Here is a 23,452-nt window from a genome sequence, read left to right as displayed (position 1 = left end):
CCTCAGATGCATGTGCGGAAGTCCTGTTGATAAGTGTCAAAAGCAGATCGGGCCATTGTTCTTGCCTTGTTTTCTTCACATGCCCCTACCTTAATTGTTGGGTTATTGCCCTTTGAAACAAAAACCTATAGCCATGCTACTTTAGCGTTCAGAAAACTCTTTTAGAGTCCCTGCCCTTCTGCTTTAGAAACCACCATCCCGAAAAAGATGCAGACATTAACAGTTATTGCAGGCTCCGATCCTGCCATTGACTCTGCATGGGTGGATCCTGAACTTCAGTGGAACTCCATGTTCCATCTACATAGTTCCCTTTGCAGGACTGGGGCCATAGTCCTTTCCTCAGTTTGCACCACTCACACCTCTCAGAAGCTGGCCAAGTACCGTACTTCTCCTTTTAGGCTCCTCTCTGCACTGGGGGCCCAATCTGGCTAGAGCCTCCTGCCGCCACAGGTGGCAGGGGGGACCCCCAACACTCCCCGCCACCACGGGTGGCAGCAGGGATCCCCGCAGTTCCCTGCTGCTGTGGGTGGCAACAGGGATCCCTGGAGCTCCCGGCCTCCCTGGCGGCGGGGGAACCCCCAGAGTTTGGAGCCTACAGTGGAGGGAGACCCTGGAGCTCCCAGCCCAACCGCAGCTGCCAGGCTTCTCATTTTATCATGGATATTTTTAGTAAAAGTCAGGGACAGGTCACGGGCCTCTGTGAATTTTTCATTATTGCCCGTGACGTGTCTGTGACTTTTACTAAAAATATCTGAGACAAAATCTTAGCCTTAATCATCATGGATCACAAGCTAAATATGAGTGAACAGTGTAACACTATTGCAAAAAAGGCAAACATCGTTCTGGGATGTATTAGCAGGAGTGTTGTAAGCAAGACACGAGAAGTAATTCTTCCGCTCTACTCTGCATTGGAGTATTGTGTCCAGTTCTGGGCACCACATTTCAGGAAGGATGTGGACAAATTGGAGAGAGTCCAGAGAAGAGCAACAAAAATTATTAAAGGTCAAGAAAACATGACCTATGAGGGAAGACTGAAAAAAACTGGGTTTGTTGTCTGGAGAAGAGAAGAGTGAGAGGGGACATGATAACAGTTTTCAAGTACATAAAAGGTTGTTACAAGGAGGAGGGGGAAATTGTTCTCCTTAACCTGTGAGGATAAGACAAGAAGCAATGGGCTTAAATTGCAGCAAGGGAGGTTTAGGTTGGACATTAGGGAAAACTTCCTAACAGTCAGGGTGGTTAAGCACTGGAATAAATTGCCTAGGGAGGCTGTAGAATCTCCATCATTGGAGATGTTTAAGAGCAGGTTAGACAAACACCTGTCTGGGATGGTCTAGATAATACTTAGTCCTGCCATGAGTGCAGGGGACTGGACTAGATGACCTCTTGAGGTCCCTTCCGGTCCTGCAGATTCTATGATAGCCTACAAATATAGGAAAGGTGTGAACTTCAAGTGTGGAGAGGAAATATTTATCGTGATACACGGGAAGTGGTACAACAAAGATCTATGGGATGAGATTTAAAGGGAAAGCCTGCATTAACTACACCTCTACCTCGATATAACGCTGTCCTTGGGAGCCAAAAAATCTTACCACGTTATAGTTAAAACTGCGTTCTATCGAACTTGCTTTGATCCACCGCAGTGCGCAGCCCCGCCCCCCCAGAGCGCTGCTTTACCGCGTTATATCCAGATGTGTGTTATATTGGGTCGCGTTATATCGGGATAGAGGTGTATCAGGAAATATTGCTTGACAGTGAGACGTATTAGGCTGTGGAATAAGTCTCCCTAACAAAGGGAATTGGCATAAACCCCACTGCTTGGGACTTATAAAGCCACAAACACTAGAAAGTCCACTGTAGGCAATGAAACTGTATTGGCAGGCAGATGCGCTGGGTGTATTTAGGGTAAATACAGCCCTTAACTTTGCAGCCATGAAGGGCCTCAATAAAACAGACCTGGTATGGTTCTGCAGTACAAAGGAGGCAGCTGGATTCCAAGAGAGGCCACAGAGGGTGGGGGAGGGCAGGGTATTGGTTGGCCTAGGGAGAGTCAGGGCTGGAGAACATCTCACTGCATGAATCCTCCTTTATAGTAGGGGTATGCAAGACTGCTTCAGCCACGACAGCAAAGCAGGATTCACAGAGCAGCTCTGCAGCAGCGCCATAGATCTGGTGAGGAGGATGTCTCCTTCGTCCACCTGCCCATAGATCCCCCCAACATCCACTTGCTTGAGCTGGGTGTTGCCCCTTAGAGTGGCTCACTGAGCAGAACAGTATTTGTAAAGAATGATTGCAGTCTACAGTACAGGAAAGGTGTGAACTCCAAGCGGGGAGAGGAAATATGAGGTACACAGGGAGAGGTAGAACACATATTTAAGGGATGTTTTTTTCTTATCTGTTGTTACAAAGATAACTTAAAGTGGCCAAGCTGGAATTTACACAGCTTCAGCCATGATAACATACAAACAATCCCTATTTTCTGAACGTTAATGCAATGGGGGTGCCGGAACATTGCCCTGCAATTGGCTACAGTCTCTGAGGAAGGTCTGACAAATGCTGTACTCATGCTTTATTTTTGCTTTATTACTCATGTTACTGCCTAAACAACTCCTTGTGTTGTTACTTGCTAATAAGGATATTCCAAAAGACTTACTGTTATTTTCCACCATTTGGCTCAAAGTGATACCAAGTAACTCAAAAGCAAACATGAAAATCTATTAATTACTTTCGTGCCTTGGCCTGGTGTCCTATCCAAGGTTATAATAAAATTACAGCTTTGACATGAGCTGAGATCTCTGCTGGATTTCTGGCAAATCAGAAATGTGGTGAAATGGCCTTTCAGGAATGCAAGACAAAGACCCAAAATGAAGGGGGAAAAAAACAGATACCCAAGGTCCCAGCTCCACGCTCCCCACTGAGAGCCCGGATGGGAACCCAGCTGCCCCCTTCGGCTCTTGGCTCCCTTCTCCCTGCCGGGAGCTTGGCAGCTGACCAGACTCTGGGTCTGGATCTCCCAGCCAGAGGCAAGAAGCCCTGGGTGGCTGCCCTCCTGCTCCCAGCTGGGAATGGGGAGGTGAGAAGCTCGGGGGGCAGCTGGGCTCCGGGTGGGGAGCTGTGTGGAGCTAAGAGCCCTGGCTCTCGGCTCCCCACACTGCCCCTCTTCAGTCAGTGGAAGTGCGCCTGGTGAGGATATGCACCACCGACAAAAGGAAGGCAGTGTGGACATCTCCCCCTGCAGTAATTACTGAGGTGGCCATAAATCAACCTAACACAGTTCGACTTAAGATTGTAGTGTAGACATGCCCTTAAGTACTTTTGAAAATTTTACTCCTTGTCTAAACTAGGAGAAAAAGGTGGTTTTTTAAATCATGTTAGCTAACCCCACTTGAAACACCACTTAGCAACTAGCATTTAAGACCTCTACAACTGTCCTCGCCTGGTGGGAGGAATGTCAATAGGACTATTTACATGTTGAAAATTAAGCATGTGCTTGAGCATTTTGTTGGATCGAGGACAGACTGCTCAGCGTGTTGCAGGACTGAGCCCTAAATTCACTCACTGACGAAAAGGCAGTAGCTTGCCTGGGACAGAATAATGTAATTGTCGTATGAACAGACTGAAATGTGAGAAGCCTCCTTAAATGAGTAAAAATGTAAAATTATCTCTTGGGAAAACACCCTAATTGAGTTGAATCGGGTTAAATTATCCTAACAGTCACCTTTTTACCGCAGAACCAATATTTCTGACAACCCTCCTGAAAGAATAAGACCTTCTCTGAACTGTTCATATTGATTTAATCTGTAGCGCTGGGATTTAAAAGCCTAGTTAATGTGCTAATGTACTACTGGTTTTAGGCATTAGACACTGACAGACCATTTCCGATACATTCTAACTTGATAAGTAATAATTTATTTTTAGAAAGAAAACAGTGATATTTATCAAGAAGTTTAACTCTAATTACACATTTTGGTTACTTAGCAAGTGACTGAACCAGGTAGATAGCAGTTCAGTGTATCACGCACCACCACTCTTTTGAAACAAAACTGAGCCTATGGGCTTGTCTACACTGGCACTTTACAGCACGGCAATTTTCTTGCTCAGGGGGGGTGAAAAAACACCCCCCTGAACGCTGAAAGTTTCAGTACTGTAACGTGGCAGTGTAGACAGTACTACCCAGCGCTGGTAGCTACTCCCCTTGTGGAGGTGGCTTTTTTACAGCCCTGGGAGAGCGCTTGCCCAGGTCCGGTGCTGCGACTACACAGCCAAGTTAAAGTGCTGTCGCAGCAGTGCTTTAACATTGCTAGTGAAGACATGCCCGGAGTCTACACTGAAAACACTACAGCAGCACAGCTGCAGCGGAGAGATTGCACCGGGGTCGTGCTTGAGTGTAGACATTCACTACAGCGCTGGGAGGGGTTCTCCTGTCACTGTAATTAATCCACCTCCCCAAGAGTTAGTAGCTAGGTCAATGGAAGAATTATTTCGTTGACTTAGCGCTGTCTATATTGGGGTTAGGTCGGCTTAGGTTCATCTCTCGGGGAGGGTGGGGCTCACAACCCTGACAGATGTAGCTATGCCGATGTAAGTTTCCAGTATAGACCAGCCCTAAACGAAGCTCCACTTTTGTCCCAGCTACTAGAGGGCTTGATCCTGTAAAGTCCTTCTCTCACCAGCATGGATAGACTTGAGTGCATTTATCACCTTTTAGACTGGAAGCTGTTTGGGGAAGGAAATATCATTTACTAGTTGAAGTTCAGCTAAAGACTTCGGGGGGGACCCTCGATCTGCTAACTTGTGTTAAAACTACAAACTGCCTTGTCTTCACTAGGATTTTACCTCGAGCTAAGAGCCCACCTTTGTTTCACTAGCGAAGACAAGGCCACAGTGTTTCTACAGTGCCTCGCACAATGGGATCCCTATTGGGTTGGCTTCTGGGCGCTACCACAATATAAGTGCTAAATAATAATAATGGATATTAATAACCTCACAGACCTGGGCCCTTATGCCTTTTGCCCGGAGATATGCACCCACGTGTTCCCAAGGGGTTTAAGAATGAAGTGGCTGAACTAACAAAAGTAGGCAATTTCTCCTTAAAATCAGCTACAATATCGAAGCACTGTGTGTTGTACCTATCTTTAAAAAAGGCACGAGGGATGATCTTGGGAGTTACAGGCCACTGAGCCTTTACTGCAGCACCAGATGAACTAGCAGAAACAATAACTAAAAAGAGACAGTCATTCAACAGCTAGATTAACATGATACGATAGGGACTACACTGGCATGGCTCCTGTGAAGGAAGACCTCACCTCTTCAGTCTACTAAAATCTTTACTAGCCATGGTACTCAGACACCATGGCAGTGGGTGCAGTGATAGAAGTGAATTAGAACAGTACTGTCATGGATCAGAAACTGGCAGAAAGATGGGAAGCAAAGAGTATGAATAAATTATTCATTTTCAGCGTGCTAAAAGGCTAACAGTTTTACAGCTCAGTGCATCAGGTGTTAGCAGAATTGACCCCTAAAACTGTTAACCTTTTGTCACTGACTTAAGTATTGTGGCTTCCGATATACACTGGTGTAAGATAGACTTACAGAACCAGGACTTAAAGATCTAAAGCTGGCTATCTAATAACAATACTCCCTGTCTCTTGTATAGCTCTTTTCATCAGTGGCTCTCAAAGCACTTTACAAAGAAGGTCACAACCATTATTCCCATTTTACAGACAGGAAAACAGAGGCATGGGAAATTGAAGCAATTTGTCGCAGGTCACCCAGTAGGCCAACCAGGAACAGAACCCAGGTCATCTGAATCCCAGTCCAACACTCTATCCACTAGGTCACAGCATCACCCGTAAATCTTTGCATAATAATTCATTTTGTGTTTCAGGGAGGAAGGAACGTTACATTTATGCAGGGTCATTGGGCTACTGCTGAAAATTCTGGTGATACTACAACCCAGAAAAGCTGTTTGATGTAGATAAATTGCAGAGAAAATATGCAGATGATGTGCAATCAGGTATAGCACTAGCAGTGGCCTCATGGCAGGCATAATTGCGGTGACTGACAGCACAATTTCACTGTGCTTGGAGAGTGTTGTCTGGGCAACCAATGACGAAAAAGAGACAACATTGAAGAGGAGCTAGCTTCTACAGAAGAGGAAAAAAAACAGAACAAAACTCTAAATATGATGCAGATGCAAAGTTGTCTGGTCTTTAGGAATACTGCAACTGTGCTGTGTTGGCTCACACCACCTGAGTCAGTATCAACGTAACCAGTGTGTTGAAGCAGTGGGGTCTATAGCATGAACGTATTCTGATTTTGAATTGTAGAGAAGAAAAGAAAATGGGGGAAAATGAACATTTAAAAGGGTAATAGCTGTTGTGAAGCAAAAACAAAATGAGAGAGGCAGACATGAAAATACAACTGTTAGAAAAAAAATGATTCCCATAAGCTTATAAAGATAGATACACACTATGTTACCATCCAATGACTCCACACAAAATTGTGGAGCTAGGAGTACGTGTGAATTTTAATAAATAATATCAACAACTTTGATAACTATAGCACTTTCTATTATTTGCAACATTAATGAATGAATCTTCATGCCCTCCCATACCGTGCTGGGTAGGTTTTATCCCCATTTTACAGATGGAACAACAGAGCAGTTTATGTGACTTTCCCAAAGACACACAGGAAGTCTCTGGGGAAGTCAGGAATAGAATCCAAATCTCTGGACTCTCCATTCTGAGCTTTAACCATACAACTTTAATCCAAATGTAATGGAGGATATGGAAGTCATTCAGGTATCTGAGAGTTCAGAGAACCTGGGGAGCCATTTGTTTTAGCTGAAGTAATGATGTGAGCATGTAACTTTGTATGTGCCAAAGCCTTTACTTGAAATCTGCAGTGCAAAGACTTGTGCACATAAAGCAGAGTGATCTGATCGTATTTCAGGATAAGAGGTTATTTAATGAGTAAGATTCAGGGGCCAATGTGCATGATTATAGTGAAAACTTGACAAAAAATGAACAGAGATAGTGAGGCAAATAGTTCAATACAGAAAGAAAGATTGTGAATGGATCTCATAGACACAAGACCTCTACCATCAGGAATCCAGTATCACCACCCTCCTAACAGAGGTCAGACAATCAAGCCATCACTTCAGTGATGAGCTGCCTTAATCTACCAGGGAGACCTAACACTGTGGTTAGAGTCCTGTCATCAGCAAGATAATGATGAATATGGAGTCACCTTTCTAGGAGTGGCAGGTCAGTATCCAGACAGTGAATGATCAGAACTCCCTAAGTATCAGTTAAAGTGGCAGAACTTTTACTCGTGTGATCAGAAGAACTTTATTTCCAGAATGTGTAAATGGCAACATGAAGAGGCAGCATGAGATTATTCTCTGCCAGATTGGAGTCAGACTCTCATGTTCAGCCACTCTTCAACAAACAGAATCTTAAAATTGATGTTTCTTACAGACTTATTGTTTTTGGCCAGTGGCCCATGGAGAACCTGCTGAAACATTTTAATTAAGAGAGCTGAGCAGCCTACATGAAGAATTATTGAATGTACTGTTTTAGCTCTTACTCAATTCCTCTATCGAGCTTCAAAAACAAGGTCTCTGATTCAGCTTGATTAAATAGAGTCCAGAATGTAACCTAGTGCAGGCTGTCTTATGTTTCACAAAGTAATAAGAGATATAAGGCCATGATTGCTGCAGAGTGATCAAGACAAAAGAAAAACTGTTTCTCTTTCCAAGGTTACCAAGATAAAATCAAGTGTATTTTGTGCAATATAGAGATCATGTGAATCCATGAATTTACACCAGGGATGAACCTGTCTCTCTGTTTCATGGGCTCTGCTGTGTTATAGTCAGGTTTTTATACCATGCTTATCACTATGGGATCTGAGTGGTTTCTATTTCCTCCTAAATCTATGTAAATTCAGGTGGCTTGGCAGTCACTAAACAAAAATCATATTGCCCAAAGTCATTAAACTTCCCATGTGGGTTTCTCAACAATTAGAAACAACGCACACAGGAGAATGTTAGAAACACAGCTGGGCCATTCTTTCACCATTATTGCAACTTGCAGATTGAAAGGGAACAGCGATCTTGCTGTGTTGGAAATCAGCGCTTTAACTGAGTGATCACTAAAGAGTGTAGTATTTTTATAGACTGAGCTCCAATTCTGCAATTGTATCAGAGCAGGTGGAGTCCTGTGATCATGCAGAACCCCAACGATTACAGGAGTAGGTGGGTGAGATTGTGTGGCCTGCAAAGTGCAGGAGGTCAGACTAGATGATGGTCCCTTCTGACCTTAAAATCTATGACTGCAGCCAGCTAGGGTTCTGACATGGTGTAAATCCACCCAATGGTATTTTTGCTCCTGGCTGCAATTCTAGTCCTAGGCCAGAGAGAGAGAGTTTCCACATTCTTCATTTCAAACATGTCAGTGTGGTTGCAATGTTTAAGGGGGCGGGAGGATTCCTACACTGCTTCAGTGGGCATCCCTGCCTGGGTGACCATCTCCACCTCAGCCCTCCAGGGGCTGGGCAACTTCAGTTTGCTCCCGACAATACTGCCATCACAATTCTGAAGGGAAACTGACCTCCTGTTCTTGCCAGTGAATGAGGGGGATCATGAGGGTCAGCCAGGAGATGCCATGAATGAGAGGGAAATGGGGGGATTGAATTTCACCAAATTGCAATATTTCTCAGTGCCCCTGGATAACAGCTTCCAGGGGGACTGTCCAGACTTAATCATCAGACCTGAAGACAGAGGGGAGCCTTCAATACTTTTTATTAGGTCCAGAGTGGTCTTGGAGCGCAAAGTAATCTGCAAAGCCCTGGATACCCCTGTATCTATGAAATTGTTGGCTGCTCCTGAATTCATGAGGGCTCATTGGATGGACATCCGTTAGGGCTCTCCGAGGATGTGTAGCTGGATGAACACGTGCAAGTGGGAAGCCCCTGGATGGAGCTTGGTGAGTGTTCCAGTAAGGACTGAGGTGCAGGGAAATTCTTATCTCACAGAGCCTAGGCTGGTTCTCCTCACTGAACCTAAGCGGACTCGTTTCCCAGATTCCTTGGAGCTCAGATGGGACAAACAGAAATGGTGTGGCCAGGTTCGCGACAACAGAAGCATATATGGTGCCGTTGGCATGGTTCCTTTTATTCGGGTGGACAACGAGCCAGATCCACCTGCATCAGTTCAGTGGGTGAAACAGGTACTGAGGTAATGGTAAGTGGATTGGGAAGTGTGGGGGCTGCACAGACCCTCCCTTTTCCTCTCTTCATTCCCATAACTGGTTATTTATGCAGAGGATGAGGTTAATAAAGGCATCCAGACTTGTGGGCATCTCCACATGGGTCACTTCATCTTTGATCTCCTCCCTCAGACCCCACCAGAATTGGTACCGTTCCACCGCCTCATACAACTCTACGTCTGCAATGAGATGGCAGAAGTGTGCCGCATAGGAAGCCATGGTACCCTTTCCCTGTGGAGTTTCTTTAGAGTGGCCTCAGCCAAACGGCCACGATGCAGGTCATCGAAGATTGCTGATATTGATTGGAGGAAGGTGTTCCAATTTGACAGGACTGGGCTGTTACTCTCCAGCAAGGGGGAGGCCCAGTCCAGAGCCTCCCCCTTCAACAGACTGATTACGACAGAGGCATAGGTCTGGGGACACAACAGGAACAGAAGATGGCACTGGTTCATGAAGCGCCAGAACGGCTGGCGACTCCTATTGAATTGTTCTGGTAGAGGCATTGTGAACCGCTGTTCAAGGCAGGGCACTGTGGTCTGTTTCCGAAGCAAAGTGATTTCCATGTGAAGCTGGCTTACTTGATCCCGCAGCCGCCCACTCTCTGAGTCAGTTGCAGAACTTGGGCCTGCAGTGCTTGGTTCTCTGCCTGGAGGCAGGCAGCCCAGTGCCTCTGGAGGCAGCAGTTGGGTTGCTAGTTCTATACTTCTTGCACTGGGCCCACCCCCTTTGGCATAGGTGCAGGAACCAGGGGTGTGGGGGGTGCTGCAGCACCCCCAGGTTTTATGGGGGCTCTGCTGCTGGCCCCGCTCCCAGGGTCCCAGCTGCTGGCCCATGTCCGGGGCTCTGGCTGCTGACCCGGCTGCCGCTCCCCACCAGGGTTCCTGCTGCCACCTCGCGCCTGAGGTTCTGTTGCCGGCCTCGCACCCAGGTTCCGGCTGCCGCTCCCCACCGGGGTTCCGGCTGCCTCCCCGTGCCTGAGGTTCCACTGTCAGCCCTGCACCCAGGGTCCTGGCTGCCAGCCCCGTGCCTGCCCCCAGCCTCGGCTCCCTTAGCCCTGTCCAGGTCCCCGCTGCTCAGAGAAACACGGCCTTGCTCCCGGCCCCAGCTCAGGGGGAGGAGGGGAGAATGGACAGGGGTAAGGGGGGGGGGGGGCTGGCTTCCAGCATCCCCACTATTAAAAATGCTCCAGTGCCACTGCCCTTGGGGATGACTGTACGGTCTGTACAAACTGTTGGGGCTGGGATGTAGGCAGCTGGGCCTAGTTTTACCATAAGCTGGATGGGTTGGATCCTTGCACCAGCCAGAGTTCAGAACCAGAAGGTCAGAAACTGAGAGTCAGATACCAAGAGTCAGGCCAGTCAAGAAACCAGGAGGTCAGGGGCAGGTAGGAAAATCCAGTCTCATTTGACCACACACACAAAACTGTATGTCAGCACAGATACAGAGAACACCTACTTCTGGCTACTGAAAACCTTAAAGTTCAGATCCTTCCTAGGTAGAAACACTAGGCCAAAGGTATCCCTGGCACAGGTGCCATTATTTCAATGTAATTATTTAAACGGAATTACACTAAAGATGAATGTTACACTGTAACCTGTTATAGTATCACAGTATTGGAACAGCTACTGCCATTTTGCATGCTCCTCTGAAATATAATGTTTGCCTTTTAAATAAAGTCTCTTAAAAAGGTATCCTGCAAAGATATTTTCCAGTATTTGTTTAATTATTCTTTTTAAACTATGCTGGTAAAGGGAGCGGGGAGTGGGGGGGGGGGGGGGAATGTAATCTGACCAGCAGTGCAACACAGCATCTTGGTACATTAACGTCTTAGACTGGACAAAGCATCAGAGCATATAAAATGGAACAATCTGAGGACTGGACTACATATAGGGTTTTTCCATCTCTATGAAATTTCCATGAGTCTATAACTCAGTGTGGCTGGACAAGAGGTTTATTTGAGACTTCAAAATAAATGCAGCTCATCCATTTTACTTACTAATACTTCTCTTGGAAGGAATTTGTGAAATGTGATCCTTTATCATTAAAAACAAAATGATACCTATGTTAAAAGAACAGGAGTACTTGTGGCACCTTAAAGACTAACAAATTTATTAGAGCATAAGCTTGAAAGCTTGAAAGCTTATGCTCTAATAAATTTGTTAGTCTCTAAGGTGCCACAAGTACTCCTGTTCTTTTTGCGGATACAGACTAACACGGCTGCTACTCTGAAACCTATGTTAAAGTGTCTCAGTTTCATATGTGATTGAAAGAAGAAATGGATAAGAAGGATATTATTCAAATGCTTCCAGTTCAACAGCAGGCACTGTGTTCAAGACAGCTCACCCTTTGAAGGAATACAATTATAGAGCTTAATCCCACAACCCAAGTTGACCACAGAAATAAATAAATGGCAGGATCAGGACACAATAGATGAAAAGGACCAAAGAAAGAGAAGCGTTAACTTCAGAAAACTCTAGCTAACCTCCTCAAAATCTTTCACCTACTGTACACCGTCACCAGAGAACAAAGAGCATTCTCTTATATTACCACCATTTTCACTTACGCTTCTTTAATATACCTCGGAATAACTGATGGTAATTATGCTCCAACCACTTACCAACATATCCTGGGGTTCCACACGCTGTGGACATGACGTCTCCTTTATCCTCCATCTTTGACAATCCGAAGTCACTGATCATGATTTTGGATTCTTCATCCTGGCTGTAGTACAGCAGATTCTCAGGCTAGGAAGAAGTTTGAGACAAATATATGAGTCCAGTAAAGAACAAGGTGACACTTTACATTTATTATATTCAATTTTTGAAGCGAAGGGAAGGGGGGATTCCCCAGAACCCTCAACCAATTCCCCATAATAATCATTCTTCAAAGGCAGTACCAGCCAACCTATTCTCGTGACTGAGAAGGATTCTATGGGGAACCAAATCAGTGCCACTGTTAAGGCAACTAGCCAGAGGCCCTCCTCTTCAGATGTTGTATGTACCATCTCTGAAGCCATTCCTTTTCTTTGACACCCCAAGCAGGAACCATGGCCCCTTCTTTCTCCTGACCAGAGACATAAGGGGATTGCCCTATATACAAACAAGGACAGTCTCTTCACTCTATGGTGATAAAACAGAAGAGTTCGCTTATATGCAAGTATAAATGGTAAGTATTATGTAGAACATTCAACACATTTTACATAGATGCAGTGGGGGTTAAACTGTAGTTTAAAAAAATCCCATTAGTGTTAGAGAATTTTTATATATATCCTGTAGGAAATAAACTATGATAAAAGAGTAAATGCCATTAAAGTTAATAGAGTTACACCAACATTGATTTGGCTCCAGTTAACTAGAAAAAATATTGCACTACTGAGAATAATGAACTAGGAGCCGAGTAGAAATCAGGAGTCTCTTCACTGAGCTCCATGGAGTTGTGCTGATGTTAATCTGGTTTGAGATCAGAATCATGCCCCAGACACCAATGTGCTACATTGTTGCTAATCCAAAATGTCCAATACATCTGCTTTTAATAATTCGTTATGTTATTAACAAACAATACAGATCTTACTAAATACAGTGCACTTCTGGGAAGTGTAATTTGAGGTTTTACCTCCCAGGGTGATTCCATTACTAAGGGTTTGAGCCTGCAAGGTGCTTAGGGTCCTCTGTGAACTCCCAGTGAAGCTGTGGAAGCAGTGGACAATCCACACCTTGTAGGGCCAGGCCTTAAACTTGTTACATTTTTACAGCACGAGATTACCAGCTTTGTGACATAGTATTGGAACAAGGTACAAATACCTACCACTATTTAACACATTTTCTTCTATAAACCCAATATGCGCTCCAAATGTGGATTTTCAGGAAATAATATATGACACAGATGGGGCAATTCAACATCATTACATTCACTGTGCCAAACCCAGCCTTGGTATATAAGGGGGCAACTCCACTGAAGTCAATAGCAATGGGCTAGGGCTGAATTTGGCACTTTATCTTATAGCAGAACTCAGGAAGTCAGACACATTTTTATGTTTCACTCAGATGCTTATGAACTCTTAAAGTATTTCAACAACACTCACACCGAGCCAAGAACCCAAGGATACCAGAGTAGAAGAGACTGAATTAAATGTTTAGGACCTGACCCTTCATACCTGCTTTTCAGTGCTCAGTGTGGCATGGTGACGTGGCAAAGAAGGAGATTATTGCAAAGGGGGCCATAGGGCCTTGAGATGCAACTACTTACAGCAGCCCCAAGGTTGCTTTAAGTTGTATGGACCAATAGCCCACAGGGCAGTCAGGATCACTGGGGCATAAGGATACTCCGGCCATGTTCCCTCTTTCCTGAATATTTCCCTTGAACTGGGAAGAGGAGCAGCGAAGGAGCCGTTACACCATCTCTATACCATCCAGATATTCCCCTTACATACGGAGTATCGTCATGGGGTAATTAAGCCAGCTTTCTGGCTGCTGTGGACCATCAGAGCAGCACCAAGCCACGTTGCTGGGCCTTAATTTGCAGGACTGAAACATAGCAGACAATGATGTTATCCCCTTGTCCTCACATGCGCGTGTACACACAAGTGGAAACAAACGTATGACCTTGCCCAGTGTCTTCTAAAGGGGCTGAGATCAGAAAGGAAACAGGGTTTCTGAAAAACAAAACAAAATTGGCTATGCTGCGTGTACTGCTTTTCTAAATGTTCTCTTGGTACCTCATGAGTCCCTCGCCTTCAATGCCCTGCATAGCTCTATCTCTGCCGTGCCTTACCCTTGGATCTTCTTCTGACATCACACAGGGATGTTAAGGGTACAGCCCCTGGGCTGGATCCGTTCCATGGTACAGTTTCATCAGGACCACGGACTTTCCATGACTCTGTGGGCTTTGTCTATATGACCCCGGAGACCACACTATGAAGGTGTGATTCATAGAGTGCATCAGTGTGTCACCACTCTAGCTCCCTGTGTGTACCTTGCTAGTGTGCATTGGTGTAGTCCTGTTTCAAACAGGACTAGATCTATGCACACTAAGGAACATTTAGTGTGAGCCAGCAAGTTCCACATGGGGGAATTAGAGCACAACACACTAGTGCACTCTGTAAATCACACTCCTGTAGTCCAGACTCTGGCGTAGCAAGCCAGCAGTACCTCGCACACAGGCGTAGAACCGCTCAGTTGCGTTTAAGAAGCACTGGGGAAGCATAAACCTGGTGGAAACTGATGTGTGTCCGGGCAAGCGGAAATGGCACTGAAGAGCGCTTACCCATTGGCTGGAGATTAGATATCTCACCTAGCAAGTCAAAGAAAAGGAAACTTCAAATAAGTCAAAGGTTGAATGCCTCCTGCAGCTGGTGGACTCCCTTTTAAATAAAAAATTTAAAAAGAGAAGAAAAGAAAAAGGGGTGAGGGGATACCCTTCTTCTACTCTTCCCTTCCTTCATTTCTTTATTCAGCTTGTAACACATGGCCATGTCTTTATCCATAAAGAGAAAAGTAGATCATTTCTCTTGACAGGCAGGACATTCGTGGAGAATTTCATATTTCTTTGTGGACATGAATGGACAGCACATGTGCTTGATATGTAAGCAATAGGTACAGGAGCGGCGCCAGGGTTTTTGCTGCCCTAGGTGGCAGCGCTCCTCCTCTGAGCATTCAGGGGGTCTGAGGTCTTCGGCGGCAGGGGTCCTTCCGCTCCACATCTTTGGGGCACTTCGGCGGCGGGTCCCGGAGCGAGTGAAGGACCCGCCGCTGAATTTCCGCTGAAGACCCGGAGCGGAAGGACCCCCTGCCGACGAATTTCCACCGAGGGCGGCAAAATGCTGCCCCCCAAATCCTGCCGCCCTAGGCGACCGCCTAGGATCGCCTAGTGGAAGTGCCGGCCCTGAACAGGTAGCTGTGGTAAAATAATACAACATTCAAAGGCACTATGAAGCAAACCAGGATGAGAAGTATGATAAATAAACAAGAAAATTATGTGAAGATAAATACTCCAAATTAGCACAGTTGTTAAAAATGCAGCCATTAATGTTTACTAATGCTTATCATGCAAGTAATTCTGCTTTTAAGGCAAGCTATGTGATTGCCCATGAAATAGCTGTCTCATCCAAATCATTTTCTGAGGGAGAATTTTTGAGGAACTTCATGCTATAAGCTTCAGAAGTACTGTGTCCAGATAAGTGGGAAGCTTTTGCAAATATCAGCCTCTCAGGAAACAAAATTGCTGAGAGAATCGAGTTAGCTGAGAATCTGAATAGTCAACTGCAGGACAAAGCAAAGTACTTTGCTGCTTTTTCAACGTCAATTGATGAAAGCACAGATGTAAACGACGCATCTCAACTAGCAGTGTTAATTCATGGAGAGCGTGTGTGAAGCAGAGGAGCTTGTAGAATTGTAGACACAACAACAGCAAATTATCTCTTTATCAACTTGGTGAAAGCTCTCAACAAATTGGATGTGGACTGGACAAGAGCTCTGAGTCTGGCCACAAACAAGGCATCCTCAATAGTAGGTAAGAAAGCTGGAGTTGCAACAAAATTGAAGACCTAATTGCAAACTATCAACCACAAGCAACAGTTTAGCAGTTTTCATTTTATTTTACATTAAGAACCTTTCTGTAGTAAAATTTTGGAAATGAATCATGTGATGAATGTGGCTGTTAAAAATGTAAATTTTATTCGAGCTAGAAGTCTCTAATCAGTTCAGCCTGCTGTTGGAAGAATGTGACATTCATTGTGGACTGCCATATCAAACTGTAGTGGCTAAATTGGAGAGTTGTATTGAAGCACCTTAAGAACATAAGAACGGCCATACTGGGTCAGACCAAAGGTTCATCTAGCCCAATATCCTGTCTTATGACAGTGGCCAATGCCAGGTGCCCCAGAGGGAATGAACAGAACAGTTATGACATCAAGTGATCCATCCCCTATCGCCCAGTCCCAGCTTCTGGCAAACAGAGGCTAGGGACACCATCCCTGCCCATCCTTCCTAATAGCCATTGATGGACCTATCCTCCATGAGCTTATCTAGTTCTTTTTTGAAACCTGTTATAGTCTTGGACTTCACAACATCCTCTGGCAAAGAGTTCCACGGGTTGACTGTGCGTTGTGTGAAGAAATACTTCCTTTTGTTTGTTTTAAACCTGCTGCCTATTAATGTCATTTGGTGACTGCTAGTTCTTGTGTTATGAGAAGTAATAAACAACACTCCCTTATTTACTTTCTCTACACCAATCATTATTTTATAGACCTCTATCATATCCCCGCTTAGTCATCTCTTTTCCAAGCTGAAAAGTCCCAGTCTTATTAATCTCTCCTCATATGGAAGTTGTTCCATGCCCCTAGTAATTTTTTTGCCCGTTTTTGAATTGCGTTCTGAGATCAGAAAGGAAAAGCCGTCACTGAATTACAGGTCAATGAATGGCTTCAAGACCTGGCTTTCATGGTGGATATTACAGAGCACTCGAACTTGCTCAACACAAGAACGAAGGAGGGCAGCCAAGTAGTGATAGAATCCTATGACAACATTCACGCTTTTGAAACTGAGCTTCAGCTGTGGGAGAAGGAACTTTCCCAGAGTAAGTTGGCACACTTACCTGCCTTGAAATCACGATGTGACACTGTTGGGACTCAGTGTGATGACACCATGGGCAAAATTGCTGAACTGAGAAAGGAATTTCAAGAATGATTCTCTGACTTCAGGAACTATGAGGAAGAGTTTGCAATTTTCAGCACAACCTTTTCTGTTAATGTGCTCGATGTACTAGAGGAGCTCCAACTGGAACTTAATGAAGTGTAGTGTGACACTGCTGAAGGGCAAATTTTCCAATATTGGGGTGTTTCCAAGTTTACCAATATCTGGATCAAATTATTCCAGGCTGAAGTCCTTTGCATCAAGAATTCTTTCCATGTTTGGGAGCATGTATTTGTGTGAACAAGTATTCTCCATTATAAATATCCACAAATCTAAGCTACTTTCTGAACTAAGCAACACACACCTGAACTCGATACTCAAGATAGCCTCAGCCCAGTCATTTGCTCCAAATGTTGATGCACTAGTTCAAGCTAAGAGGTACCAGGTATCGGGGGAGCAGCAGTAGCGATCACTAAAATCTAAAATAAATGAAATTACCAACATGGTTTCTCTTTATCTATTTCTATTTTAATAACTTTTGCTGAATGTGGCCCATGCCAAGTGGCACGGTATCGGATCAGGCCCACCATATGAAATGCATTTGACAACCCTGCATCGCGTACGCTGGTTTTACATTGGTATCTGGCTGTGTGGGAATTACCCCTGATTTACCTCGGTGCAAGGGAGATCAGAACCAGGCTCATGTCTCTAGCCCCACACTTGGGTCCCAAACTGTGCCAGTTTGGCTCACCTTGCTGCTTCCTTTGTCTCCTATTACCATAAATGACACCTTATGTAACCTCTTGCTACCCTCCCTAACCTTGCACATTAGAATGGCTTAGACATTTTTGACGACAGCAAAAGTACAATGAAAAACAGAAATGAAATTTCATATATATTTTCATGAAGTTTTCCTCCTTTTCCAACCACCCTTACAAGCAGCCTCATTCCCTTTCTTCACCCCCCTCCATCCTCACTCCTTTCACTACCCCTTCCATCGCAGAGCTCCCTCCTCACTTTCTTTCCTGACTAGAAGCTGATTGAAATTTTCTGACTTTCAAAATACTGCTGACATTTCAAAATTCAAAAATTAAACAGGAAATCCCACCTCTCTCCCTACAGTCCTGCTTTTCAACCAGTGAGAGAGGGGGTACAATAGTTTGAATTGCACACATTTTAATTTCTAAAATCTTCAATATTTCTTTTGTTTTTTACAGTGCAAATACTTGTAATAAAAAATAAATATAAATTGAACACTGTACACTTTGTATTCTGTGTTCTAACTGAAATCAATATATTAGAAAATGTAGAAAACATCCAAAAATATTTAAATAAATGGTATTCTATTCTTGTTTAACAGTGCAATTAATCGCGATTAATTTTTTTAATCCCTTGACAGCCTTCGTATTAACTGATTAATTAAAAAGGATGCTAACAAGATGAGTCTGTACTGATTAGAATCTCTCAGGACCTTTTATTGTTCAAACCACTGTCCTCCACCCTTTGTTTATTGTCATTCTTTGCTGTGTTATTTAGATCAGAATCTCTCGGGGTAGAGACCTGCCTTTCCCATCCGTTAAGTGGTGCTCTACAAATAATGATTATAATAGCAATAGTTAATTATTGATGTTACAAAGTAATAGTCCCAATCTCAATCTTGATTGTGGGACCATCTGGCCTCCATCAGGAACTTCCCAGCCTAGGAATCCACAGGATCTGCTTGCCCACTTGCAGCCTTCTGCGGCAGCCACAACAGAGTGCACTGCCAGCCCTCTGCTGGGCCCAGGTTCCCTGATGGAGTTGGGCCCACCTTTACATCCTGTAGCTGGGAATCACCAGCTCCAATCACTAGATTCTGTCCAGCTGGGTTGGATGATTCTCACCAACTACCTGCTGGGCTCCTCTCCAGAACAGGGCTGGCTGTTCCCTGGTACTCTGGCCCTTAAAGGGGCAGACTGGCCTGTTTACAGTGCTAGGGCAGCAGGTGAATTCCCGCCCAGCTACTGCCACTTGGGGAGGTGGAGTACCTAGACAATGAGAGAACCTCTCTCATTGGCAGAGGTGGCGTATTCACTGTAGCTGTTTATATGTAGACAAGTCCAAAAACTTTACCAATATGTAACGATCCAGAAGCAGAACCAATGAACAGACGAAGATAAAGACTGTACTGGTGCTAACCCAAAGCAGGGCCAACTCTGTCTGCCATGAAGAGCCACTCTTGTGCATTGTCCCATACAAAACCTGTGCAATAGCAATGCTGAGCGTTATTTTTAAAATCGGACTCTGGTCTGTCAGCCATACCCACGTGTTTTGGGACAAGTCTTTATTTTATCATTTCTCCCCAACTGGCCCTTTTTATCAGATGTGAAAAATCAACATCACCACCACTCAGCATTGCCATGTTTATGCAAAGTTAAGACAAAGCAATGAGAGGCACAGTACAGTCCTTACCATCTGCTCAACAAAGATTTGCGGCAGCAAGTTGCTTTTGCAAGACTGGAATAAAAAATGAAACCACCCATGTAAAACATAAAGCTTCATTCATGACTCTGTTACCATCAGAGTGTGACACTGCCCAGCTTCTCTTTAGGTTGGATTCCCCTTTTGTGACCTGGGAGGACAACGTAGGGGAAGAGGCCAGAGTATCAACAGCTGAGGACAGGAGATGGTTATAAAGTCCCACCAAGTCACTGACAACGGATTGGTTGGCTTGGCACTTTTCCTCAGTCTTCTGATAGCCAACAAATCCATTGGCCTCTGTAAAAGAGTACAGGTCCTATATCCTAAGAGGAAAAGTGAATCCTACCTCAAAATGAAGACGCATTTTCCATCTCTAACCTCTGCCTATCCAAGTATTTAGATAGCTCCCAACACCAGAGTCACTAGGCTCTTCAAATGTTAATTAAACTTAGCCTCACAATAACCCTGGAAGACAAGGAATTTTTATCCCCATATTAAAGATAGGGAACTGAGGCTGGGAAAGACTAAGCAATTGACCCAGGGAAACTAAACTAAGCTAGTGGCAGGAACTTAACTTAAATTGCAGTTTAGTTCAAGTCAGTGCTTTAACCACAAGACCATCTTTTCTCTCTTGTAAGTCTATATTTTGTTACAAGCTACATTAGTTTGCTCTTTCACTTTTATCCTACACTAAGTGAAAAATTTGTGACCCCAATGCTGAGTATATATTCAGTTATTGTCTTTTATTAAAAAAAATATGCCTTCTGCTACTGTATTGTTCAGGGTACCCAAGCTTAAATGTCCTGATTTTATCTAGCTACGCACACCATTACATCTTTACAAAGAAATATCTGCTTATCATCTCAATGGCAGCATTCAAAATGGACGGAGAAAAGAATGAAGAAATAATGCTATTATTTGAATAGAAGGGATGAGCGATTCTGCTATAATGACACCTGGGCACAGCGAGGAACAAAGAGTAATCTCAAAATCATACAATTACCCCGTGTTCTTCAGAAAAGAATCACTTGTGCAGAAACACTTACAAAAACGTTGGCTCAAATGGAATGACCGTAAAGGGGGAATTGGTAAACATTTTCCAAACAATTAATCCTCTGACACTCTGTATTTAAAAGCAGCACCCTGGAACCCCCATATTCACCCTGTCATATAATTATGATATATTGCACACAAAGCATGCCATGTAAGACATCATATGAAAGTTCATGATCTGCTGAAACCTATTATTCTGTCCAAATACGTATATCATTTGTGTGTATCAAGTTATGGGATTTTGCTGTATGGTTGTTACTGAAATATGTGGAAAGTTTGCTAGTGACATACAAAGGAGGCAAACCACTCCCAGGAGGATGTTCAATGACCATTAATCAGCAGGGGAATTGTATTCAAGGGATTTACAATTCAATGGCAGTTGCACAAGACCACACCAGGGGGTTGCTTAACACGTGACTCAGCAAGGCCAACCAGGACAAGTCTGGGCTAATATTTTCCAGTCACGTGGATTGAGGGTATAAAATAAGGACAGTGGCATCATGCCTGGGCCTTTCTTATCCTCCACCTATGCTGGAAGCATCAAGAATGCTGGAAAGACAAAGACTTCAATTGAGGAGACATCCAGTGGAGTGAGAAAACTGCTTGATTGAAATACTACCTAATGTAATAAAGTTTAAGATTTAGAATGTGCGTTTACCTTTTATTTTCTTTGATAACTATCTCTGACCTTTTATGCCTACCACTTATAATCACTTAAAATCTATCTTTCTGTAGTTAATATGTTTTGTATTTTACCTAAAACAGTGTGTTTTGGTTAAAGTGCTTGAGCAATCTCAGCTTAATTTACAAAGGCTTGTTTAGGTCTTCTCCACATTGACAGAGGGGCAGACTGTCTAATAAACCTACACTGGTCAGGCTTCTGACCAGGGAAAGATGGTATGGCTTTGGGATGCACCACTGGAGAGACGGGGGGAATGGGCTTGTGCCTTTCTCTGTAATTTGTGAGTGGCTCAGGGACCATTCATGCAATCTAGCTGGGTGTGGGGCTCCACATGCGGTTATGCTGAGTGATAACAGCGCCTGGAGGGGTTTGCTGCTGGTCACTAGCAAGGCATTGTGAGAGACAGCCCAGGCTGGAGAGTTAAGGGGGCACCGCAGTCCCATAGTTCCAGGTTGTAACCCAGGGATTCCGTCACAAATCCCTCATCATTATAAGTAGTATGTAGTATTTAATACATCACTGTAAATTTGCAAGGCACTTTTTCAGAAGTAAAAACACATGCGTCTGCCCAGAAGAGCTCACATTCTTAATGTAACGGAAGTCATTTTCCCCCAGGATAGATTTGCTGTAATCCCACTCACCACTAATGTTGCTGAAGGTGGCAGGAAAAGGCCCTTCATGAGACAAGATAAAGAAACACTGCTCTAGATAAAACACAGGACAGCTGTTCAGATAAGTGAGGGTATGGATTATACAAAGCCTCACTCAAAGGATGACTCTCTACTCAAAGTGGTAGTCCCACAGTAGTCGTGAACAGTGTGAGTTAGGCTTTGCGGTAATTGGGCCAGCACTCATTAATACTATCTAGAGATACAAGTAAAGTAAGTGGCCTTACCTTGAGATCTCGATGCACAATGCCCATTCTGTGCAGGTAGTAGACAGCATCTAGGACCTGCCGTATCAGAGTGCTTGCATCCTTCTCGGTGTAAAATCCTTTCTCTACTATGCGGTCGAAAAGCTCGCCTCCAGACACTCTGAAAAACATCATGGAATATGGAAGTGTGAAGATGTGCTTATAACTCTCTAAAGGTATGTCTACACTGGGGCCGACTGCAGCTTGGGTAGACGCACCCAAGCTAGCTTTAATCTAGATAGCTCGGGTCATGGAGCAGTGAAGCTGCTGACGCAGTGCATGAATAATTACCCAAGGTTCTGGGACGACTCGTACAGCCCATATGGAAGCCGATACAGCCCCAGTTCCACAGCGCTGGCAACCAAGCTAGCTAGACTAAAGCTAGGCTCCGTGTCAGCAATGTACATATACCCTAAATGATGGCCAATGACAGTAGGGTGACCAGATGTCTCGTTTTTATAGGGACAGTACTGTTTTGGGGGACTTTTTCTTATATAGGCGCCTATTATCCCCCACCCCCTGTCCCGTTTTTTTACAGTTGCTATCTGGTCAATCTAGATGAGAGTACAGAATCGGATTCAGTTCAAGCAAGTGATTGTCTAGTGCTATGGGGATGCTCAGATAAAGTAGAAAAAGCCTCAAATATTAGGATCTTGGGGGGCTTCCCATAGCACAGAAGCTGGTCAGTTTGCTTTTAACACTGAATCCACCCTAATGGGACAAAAAGGTTGATTGAAAACAATAAGGTAATAATTATAAAACAAAAAACATCATGGCTACCCTACTATAACAGAATGGCCCATCTAGTCCAGTATACTGTCTCGACAAGGGCCAAAGAAAAAGTATTGGGCCAGACTCACTAGGGCTAGCTAGCACAGGGCAATTACACTTTCCTAGGCCAGCAAGATCCATGAGTAGATGAGGAAGGACAGGGAATATTTCTGATACTGCCCAGCTGTAATGCACTTCGTGTGTGTAAGTTAAAGTCTGACATCGCCGTCTAGTGGCTGGCCCAGGATGATTATAAGGGGCTTACTACTGTCAGCAGCTTGACTCATGCTTTAGTGGTAAAGACTTGTGTTTTTGGAGCTGGAGGCAGGGTTCTATTCTCCTTCCCCGTCTGTGTGAGATTTATACAGTAATTGTGTCGGATACCTGCAGCACATTCATTCATTTTACTGCTTTGGGATTCCTACTGGGGAGAAGAAAAGGGCAGCCTCTTCCAGAGACTTCACCATTTTACCCATTCCTACTTGTTCATATATCACAACCTAGACACACGCTTATGTTTCAAGACTGTTGGGCGAGCCTGGCCTCAGATTGACTGGCAGAGCACAGTTATTAACAAGAGAACAAAGATTATGAGATCAGTTCCCCACCAGGTAACCCAGACTGGGAAAGGGTTCCATAAATCAAAGAGAAAAATAAAATGGAACCATCCCAATAT

The 23,452-nt window shown here is 44.3% G+C and overlaps 1 protein-coding gene across 1 annotated transcript in view; it reads right to left on the bottom strand.

Moving 5' to 3' along the window:
* The window catches only part of CAMK1D (calcium/calmodulin dependent protein kinase ID), a 352,953-nt gene that overhangs the window by 47,023 nt on the left and 282,478 nt on the right, over positions 1–23,452 (bottom strand). The window contains exons 4-5 of the mRNA XM_054016595.1: positions 21,988–22,126; positions 11,887–12,013 (exon numbers count right to left, since the gene is read on the bottom strand). Of these exons, the coding sequence (XP_053872570.1) occupies positions 11,887–12,013; positions 21,988–22,126 (266 nt within the window). The remainder of the gene's footprint in view (positions 1–11,886; positions 12,014–21,987; positions 22,127–23,452) is intronic.

This window comes from Malaclemys terrapin, chromosome 1 (assembly GCF_027887155.1).
Source record: "Malaclemys terrapin pileata isolate rMalTer1 chromosome 1, rMalTer1.hap1, whole genome shotgun sequence".
Lineage (NCBI taxonomy): Eukaryota > Metazoa > Chordata > Testudines > Emydidae > Malaclemys > Malaclemys terrapin.
This window is presented reverse-complemented; position numbering and strand designations above follow the sequence as displayed.